The sequence below is a fragment of the Rhinolophus sinicus genome, linkage group LG02 (assembly GCF_036562045.2).
Source record: "Rhinolophus sinicus isolate RSC01 linkage group LG02, ASM3656204v1, whole genome shotgun sequence".
In the NCBI taxonomy this organism is placed as follows: domain Eukaryota; kingdom Metazoa; phylum Chordata; class Mammalia; order Chiroptera; family Rhinolophidae; genus Rhinolophus; species Rhinolophus sinicus.
This window is the reverse complement of record NC_133752.1, coordinates 147,883,882-147,892,500: the sequence shown is the minus strand read 5'-3', so window position 1 is coordinate 147,892,500 and position 8,619 is coordinate 147,883,882. Positions and strand designations below refer to the sequence as shown.

Below are 8,619 nucleotides of genomic sequence, written 5' to 3'. Positions count from 1 at the left end.
TGGGGCCTTGGTGAGCAAGAGGACCCTCTCACTGGGTGCTGCCCCCGCCCTGGGCTCTGACACTACCCTCCTGGCTCCAGGGACTTGGTGAGAGGGCCAGTCACACACGAACAGTGGGCAGAAAGTTGGTATTGTTTTATGAAATTTTTCATGTATGTGTGTGTTTGCAGATTGTGATAAAAATGAATTTCTTGCCACGAGCTGCCAAAATAGTTACAGCCACAGTTCTAGATAATGGTGCTGTTCATTTTATCATCAAAAAGTGAAGTCCTTTATCGTGACACAGTCCAGAACCCTGGCCTGGCCCTGGGGCTGAGAGGGAGGGAGTGGGGGAGACAGAATGCCTGGACTCAGTCTGGAAGCAGCTCCACTGAGGTGGGCAGCTGGGAAGGCAGGTGGGATGAGCTCCCAGGCAGGGACCCAGGGTCTGGGAAGTCAAAGGCCCACGCAAGTCAAGAGGCCTGGAGGCCCCGCGGCAGGATCAGAACCTGTGTGTCTTGCACCAGGCTGTCCCTGCTGCTACACCCTCTGCGTGTGCTTCTTTATCCTCCCAGTGGTGTTTTCTGAAGTCTGAAGATGACCCCATTTCAGCTGTGCTAAGTAAGGGCCTATCCACTTTGTCCTGCGCTAAGGGGCCAGAGTGTATGCCTAGAACTCTGGTGTTGGCAGTGGAGCCAAGTGCCACGGACAGACACACTGCTCCACCCAGCTGTGTCCAAAACCTGTGCCTGCCCTACACCTTGGCGACTGTGTTTCAACAAAGACAGGCAAACCCATTTACACACTTACAAAACCCACACCCATACACACAGCACACCCTTGACATGCAAACCGAATGCACATGCCCTTTGTATACTCAGCCATAAATATGATACAAACACTGCATGTAAAAGGGCAGAGAGGGAGTGGTGAGGAGCAATGCAGGGTGGGTGTGACTGAGTAGAACAATAAGAGTCCACTTATCAATGCCAAGTCCTACACTATGTCGGCTTCTAGAAATTGTGGGTGTTAAGAATGGACTCTGGGCCTCTGAAGAAATGTTTGGAAAGCCAGGATTCCCAGGATCCCAGCTGCAAAGGAATGAAAATGGTAAAGAGACATCTCTGGCCACCAAGGAAACACCATGTGCCTGGCTGAAGAGGAGCACAGCCTTGAGAACTGGACAGCCCTGGTTCAAATCCTGTATCTGCCACTTTCTAGTTAGGCCAACTCCTTGGTCTCTCTGGGTCTGACTTTCCTTATCTGCAAGTATCCTGATGTCGACCTCCTGTGGTCTCTGGGAAGGGAAACTAAACTCTCTCCTGATAATACCATCTGAAACCTGCTCTGCCTACTTCCCAGGTTTGCTATGCAGATCAAATGAAATGGGATATGTGAGAGCACGTACATGACGAAGGCCTCAACCAGCTTTCAGCAAAGAAGTCTCTCTGGGAACCGTCTGGAGGAGGCCAGACTTTCCTCCCAATGCCCACCCCCCTCCAGGCCCTACCAGCTTCTGATTCCAGGGACCACTCCATGGACAAGGACCACACACACAAGTAGGGTTGGCATACAGCCAGCTGAGATTTTATTTTGGAAAAAACACTTGACTTGGTTTTCAGTTGGGGGTGTGGGGCAGAGGCGGTCCCCCAAGCAGTAGACTCCTCCCCCAAGGGTGGGCTGAGGACTGGGGTGTCTCCCGTGCCCAAAGTCCCCTTGCTCAGCTCCTTTCCCACAGGGTCGGAGGCCAGGAAGGACCCCGGTAGCCTAGCCTTTTACTTGGGCAGGACATCAGAGGACTCAGACACCAGCTTGCCGTCTCGAGTCTCGATCTTCTTCACAACCACGGTCCTGGAGGAGCTGGTGCTGGAGCGGCTGGAGTAGCCAGAGTCCCTGCCAGAGCTGAAGTTGGGCTGGAAGTTTACGCCATAGTTGAAGCCAGGGCTTGTGACGTTTCCATAGGCTGGGCTCAGCGCACCTGGTCGGGGAGAGGCAGCCACATGAGCATAGGAGCCTTACATCCATCAGGCTCCAATGCCCTCTTCCCCCTCTAATCCCTCCACACTCCCAAGGTGGGACAGAGCTTTGATGTTAGCTATGTGACCTTGGACTAGACAGTTAATCGGGCCTCAGCTTCCTCAGCTGTTCAAGAGGAAAATGGATAGGGGTTATGTAAAAAGGTCCTGCCCTCCTGCCCTGCTCCCCAGAGCCGGGGCACTCACCTGAGAAGCCACTGCTGATCTTGGTATGGATACTCATGTTTTGCATGCCAGACTCCAGCCTGTACCCGAAGGACATATGAGATGTCAGGACCAACTCCTGGTCTTGTCATAGGACAACAGGACCCACTCCTCCCCACCCCAGGTCCCAGGGAGACAGCACCAGGGCCAAGACCCCCCACACTCACCGGCTCTCCTCGCCCTCCAGCAGCTTCCTGTAGGTGGCGATCTCCACGTCCAGGGCCAGCTTGACGTTCATGAGCTCCTGGTACTCACGCAGCTGCCGGGCCATGTCCTGCTTGGCGGCTCTCAGAGCGGCCTCCAACTCGGAGACCTTGGCCTGAGCATCCTTGAGGGCCAGCTCCCCACGCTGCTCAGCATCAGTGATGGCAGCCTCCAGGGAAGCCCTCTGTCGGGGGGTGGGGGGTACAGGTAAGCAAATAGAGCAGAGTGTGGTTGCCTCCTGCCCCAGCACCCACCCTCCCTTCCTCCTCCTTTAGGGACCCACTCCCTGACCTAGACTAACCAACTCCACCCAGCTCAAAGAAAATGCTACCAGTGAGTTCTGGAAGCAGAATGGGAAAATGTGAGCAGCTTCCAGGCACTTCCCCACATAAACTTCTCACCTGGGACACTATAAGGTATTATCCCTGCCCTAACTGGACTAGATCTCTGCACTCTAGACTTCCTTAAAGCACCAATCTTACTCTGATATGCAGTACATAAAACAAAGCAGGCTTGGGGGACCCATCCGGCCTCCCACCTACCTGCCAAGTCCCCTTTGACCCCTGTCATGGCCCCAGGGGCTTCCTCCACACCCCTCAACCTCCCAGGAACAGTCTGAGAAGCTGAACTATAAATGCCCTTCCAACACCTGAACTCTTATCTAGGATTCCTCCCCCATCCCGACCCCTCCCCCTTCCTGTAGTCTCTTCTCTCACTGGGAGGTCTGAGGATCCTCTCCCACCCCCAGTCCAGCCCATACCTGGCCTTTGAGGGCCTCGATCTCAGCCTGGATTCGGCTGATGTTCCGGTTCATCTCAGAAATCTCCGTCTTCGTGCGACGCAGGTCATCCCCGTGCTTCCCAGCCAACGTCTGCAGTTCTTCGTACTGCAAAGGTGAGATGAGGAGTGAGGCTTGAGAGGACCCCTGGAACCCAAGGTACCCTCCCATCCAAGAGAGTGCCATCGGCCAAAGTCACCAGAACCTAGGTCACCTTCTGCCCAACCCCCACCCCACACATTCAAGACCTTCTTACAGACCCTAAGGCACAGGGATATCTTAATATCCCCGGCACCCATCCAGCAGGCCCAGCTCATAGCAGGCAGAGTGGCATTTGAAATCCTGCTCCCTGCTCATGAATTAGGCCACAGAATTGTCCGGAGGGTAGGGCCAGCCTAGTGACCCTGCTCTTCACCTTGATCTGGTACATGGTCTCAGCCTCGGCCCGGCTGCGGTTGGCGATCTCCTCGTACTGGGCCTTGACCTCAGCGATGATGCCGTCCAGGTCCAGGGAACGGTTGTTGTCCATGGACAGGACCACGGACGTGTCAGAGATCTGGGCCTGCAGCTCACGGATCTCCTATGGGGGAGGGGAGAGGTGGTGAGGCCTTATCCCTGCACACAAGGAGCCCCCTTTTGCAGAGGGCCTTCCTTAGGGGGCAAGCCGGGGGCGGGGGCGGCAACAGCGCAGAAGACCAGGTGGGCATGAGGACTAGGGAGAGGACAAAATTCCTGAAGTAGGAAGATGGGTCAAAGACCTGGAACCTAGAGAGACGTAAAGATGAAATGAGGCCAGAATCAAAGCAAACCTAGCTTTGGGTGAAAACCCAGAGGGGCAGGGCCCTTCCATGCTCTCAGCTACCAATACTGAGCCCACACATGGCCCAAAGACTCAGAACAAAAGTACTGGGACAGAGCAGGCCCAAGTTGCCACTGGGTCACCACTCTGTGTATGATGACATTGGACTATTTCAGTTCTCTGAGCACATGTTCTCCTCTGTGAAATGGGATCATCAAACCTCTCTCATGCGGGGGGACAGAACATACAGAAAGTCTGTTGGGTTAACATCAGTAGCTATAATTATTCAGGGGTGGGCTTGTCTGTTGGTACATGGGGACCAGGAGGAGCCTCTGATGTGGTTGAAGGAACAAGAACGTACCTCTGCGTACAGCTGCCTGTAGAAGTTGATCTCATCCGTCAGCCCTTCCAGGCGGGACTCCAGCTCTACCTTGTTCATGTAAGCTTCATCCACATCCTGGGGGGTGTGGTGGGAGAGGGAGATTGAGCTGAGTGCCCACCCTGGACCCCAACCCAGAGGTACCCAATGGCCTGGACATCGAACCTTCTAACTATTGCCTGGCCCGCCTCACTTTATGGCCTGATCCACCAGCCAGGCCTCTGCCCCATCGCACCTGCATCCGCAGCCCAAACACCTTTACTCAGCGTCCTGCAGCACTCCTCCTCCTCTATGGCCAGACCTCCAATCTACTGCTTCATTTTCTTAACCATGTCCCAACATCGATGTCCAGAGTTCTGTCCAAACACACCTCCTTACCTCTCTGTCCTTGCCTACCTTTCTATGCTGCATATCGAGGAGGGACCCAAATGATGGCCGATTACTTAGAAACATTTAGGGACAGAACCCAGAAATCCTCTTAGTCTGAGTCTCTAAGCCCCTGCCTCCAATGTCTGGTGGGGGTAGAGGACTCCCTCACCTTCTTGATGAGGACAAATTCATTCTCCATCTCTGTGCGCTTGTTGATCTCATCCTCGTACCTGGAAAGGAAAAGACAGAATCAAAGGGTGAAGACAAAGGGGAGGTTGCCCTGAGACTTTTGAGGGAGGGCAAGGATATCTAGAAAATTCAGTTCATGGAAATGCAAGATATGAGAGGGCTAGGCTGCCTGGTCCTTCTGCCCATCAGCCAGGGGGGAGGCCTGGCGCAGGAAATCTCTCTAAATCCATGAATACACATTGGATTTGACATAGTAGGGATATTAGGAGGGTTAGCAACAGGTTCTGACATGAAACCTCAGACAACTTTCTGGGTTGTGCTGGAAATCAAGGGTAAAGAAGAAAAAGGGGCCAGGGTTGTAAGTATACAAGAGGCCTGTTGGTTACCCATCTCTCCCATCTAAGGTTTACTACATAAACATTAACGTATAATTTGTTGTCCAAATCCGAACAATTCTGAGATTGAAAGGGGATGGGTGCTACTAATAATTATTCCAGGACAATGGGCATAAACTAGACCGTCCTGAGAAAACCTGGTCATAGGGTTGCCCTGATTAAATACAATTGCATTGCCCAACAAACAGTGGGCCATGGGGTCTTAAGCCTCTGGTCCCCTGGGGTGGGACAGGACGAGATGACTTCAGTTGGGTAGGTGGTGGTGGGGAGGAGGGCAGCTCACTTATTCTTCAAGTCTTCCACCAGCCCCTGCATGTTGCCAAACTCCGACTCCAGCCTCAGTTTCTCCTGGCCCAATGTGTCCAGCTGCCGCCGAAGGTTGTTGATGTAGCTCTCAAACATGTTGTCCATGTTGCTGCGGGTCGTCTTCTGCTGCTGCAGGAGGCTCCATTTGGTCTCCAGAATCTTGTTCTGCTGCTCCAAGCTCCGCACCTGCATGAGGGAGAAGGGAGCAAAAAGGTCCACATCAGGCCAGGGCTCAGAGTCTGCGGGGAAGCAAGCAGCGTTTTCCACTCCCCAAACAGCGGGTGTCCAGAACCCAGGGACCTGTTTAGCTATGACCTGAGAGAGACAGCACGGTGAGTGGGGGGAGCCATGTCCGTCTAATTCGGACACCTTCTGATGCAAGGGTGTATGACTGGAAGGAGACAGGAGAGTCATGTTGAAGCTGTGTTTGCAGAACAAATAGGTCTTCTTGATTTAGATTATATATTACAGATCAGTAAGAAGAGCCAAGTGTTGATCAACACTTTATAGAAGACTGAAAAAGAACATGTAGATTGTTCATAGCAAATACTATTATCATCATTATTTGGAGTGACTTTGAGGAGTTCATACAGTTTATATGTCTGAATGCGCCCTAGGGCCTGGAGAACATAGACCTAGGTTTTAGCCAAACACTGCTGCTAACCTGGGCTGCATAACCTTGAGCTGCTTCCCCGCTCAGAGCATGGGGCTCCTCAAACCCTGCAATGGCCTAGAGGAACTCAGGCAAGTCCTTTCAGGAACCCCATCTCTGTGCAGAAGTCACTCGTGGCCAAGGAAGCTCTTTACCTACATTACATGCTTGAATAGGCAAAACTTCTGACTTAGGAATTATTATGCCCATTTTATGGATGAGGAAATCAGATTCAGCAAGGAAGCCCATTACAGGAAAGGGCAGGGCACTCGGAAGTAGGGATTCGGACTCAGGGCCTGTTTAACTGCCACTCACGGGGAGGACTCCAGAGCTAACAGAACGAAGTCAAGAAGCAAACACAAGGGTGCCAAGAGCCAAGGGTGCCAAGGAACTAAGTAAGAAGCCCTTCCCAAAGAACAGTGGAGTGCGGGCTTCCTAAGGGACTCCAATCCCTAAGGCATTAATCTGCCCCAGGATTTCCCGCCTTTCGTTCCCACAATGCCTCCTAGGAGCCAGTCAGCAGGGAGGGACCCAATCTTCCAGCGTGCTGAGAACCCTGGTTCACCCCCGCTAAGGGAGCACAACCCCCTAGGCTGCAAAAAGCTGCCTGGCTTCTTCGCCGGGAAACTGGAGCCAGGACGTCGGGGCAGAGATGGGGAGGGAAGAGACAGAGGGGACAAGGGCCGAATGGGATGAGGGGCGTAGGCCAACAGACGCGTTATCTGAAGCCAAAAACTCTGAGGTTTAACAGGACGTGAAAAGTGGGCGGGGTGTCCAACGCCCGCAGGCTTTGAATCCTGGATGGGCTTTCCTGAAGCCAGCCCCTGGCGTCCTCCCCACGCCCACTCCACCCGGTCCGGACACAGAACCATCCCCCCAACCCCAGGCGCTACGAGCTCCCCAAGTAGACCAGTGCGTCGCCCAGACGGCAGATCTCAGCCCCTCACCCCACGGTGGGGGCGGGTCTCTGCCGCTCCCCAGCCCCGCCCACCGCAGGCTCCAGGGCAGGGGCCAAGTATGACTCATCTAGGTGTATAGGTGCCCCGCACACTCAGGCCTTGGGACGCCGGAGGCTTCAATCAATATTTGTCCGTGTGAATCAAGACACCACTTCCAACTCCCAGAATCCTATCAAACCCCCATTAAAAAAAAAAAAAAAAAAAAGCCCAGGGACACCTTCGAGAAGCTGCTGGGGCAGTGCTAGCGGGGAAGGGTGAACCTGGAGGACGGGCTCCCCTCCCACCCCACAGCTGTACTCTTCCAGGCTGAAAGTTTTATCCACAGTTGGAACTCGGGTCCGGGTGAGATGGGTGAAGGGGGTAGGAAGCCCCAAGATTTAAAGTCAGAAGCCTCCCAGACCCTCTCCCCATTCCTGCCTCAGCCAAAACAAAAGTGCATGGGAGGAGTGAGTCATAGGTAGGAAAGGAGTGTTGCCAGGGTGGGTGGGGCCCAGCAGGACGCCAGTGGGGGGCTAGAGACGTGCCCACGGACGGGGTGACCAAGAGAAAGGGTGTGGACCCTCGTTGGGCCCCAGGCACAGCCAGCCACGCAGGGGGAGCCCGCTCACCTTGTCGATGAAGGAGGCAAACTTGTTGTTGAGGGTCTTGATCTGCTCCTTCTCCTGGTTGCGCACCGCCTGGATGTTGGGGTCCACCTCCAACTTCAGGGGGTTCAACAGGCTCTGGTTCACTTGGACAGCTGTGATGGTCCCCATATTCCCAGCCCCGCCGTAACCTCCGGCCAGATTCATGATGCCCAGACCAGACCGGTAGCCGCTGCCCGCCCGGAAAAAGGACGAGGAGCTCATGCGGGAGCTGGGTGTACTCGAGTACGAGCGGCTGCTGAAGGCCCGGGGGGCAGAGATGGTCCCCTTGTAGGTCTTCTGGGTCACCCTTGTGGACATTGTGGACATGGTGGAGGCTGGAGTGGAAGCGAGGCGACGAGTAGACGGAACCAGACAGACTCGAGTAGGAGCCAAAAAGTTGCTTCTAAGTGGGGGACAGCATGGCCCTTTATAAAAGAGAGCCCAGCCCAAAGGGGAGGGGAGTGGGCCTGGTACCTGAGTGGCTAGGCCCTGAGGGGGCCGGGCCTAACCCAGTACCTGCCACCTACAGGCCGGACTCAGGTGGGGGCAGCAGAGAGCTGCTCCCACCCTGGAGCCCATTAGAGCACCACCCCAGAAGCCCAAGAAAGAGCAATCCTGTGAATGTGAAACTGGCAGGAATCCAGTGGCCTTGCCCAAGGTCTCTTAACAAAGAGCCACCGCAATCCTGACTCCTGGGTCTTGTCTCTTTCCCTCCTGTGGGAAGCACAGCAGGAAAAGATCCCT

At 54.4% G+C, this 8,619-nt stretch overlaps 1 protein-coding gene across 1 annotated transcript; it reads right to left on the bottom strand.

The window, feature by feature from the left end:
• Window positions 1-1,539: 1,539 nt before the first annotated feature.
• KRT8 (keratin 8) lies at window positions 1,540-8,292 on the bottom strand. The gene is made up of 9 exons (XM_019724499.2): window positions 7,858-8,292; window positions 5,616-5,824; window positions 4,918-4,978; window positions 4,362-4,457; window positions 3,617-3,781; window positions 3,184-3,309; window positions 2,387-2,607; window positions 2,202-2,260; window positions 1,540-1,957 (listed from the first exon to the last, which is right to left on the bottom strand). The coding sequence occupies exons 1-9, from the start codon at window positions 8,200-8,202 to the stop codon at window positions 1,755-1,757; spliced, it is 1,485 nt and encodes a 494-aa protein (XP_019580058.1). The 5' UTR covers window positions 8,203-8,292; the 3' UTR covers window positions 1,540-1,754.
• Between the last annotated feature and the right edge of the window lie 327 nt (window positions 8,293-8,619).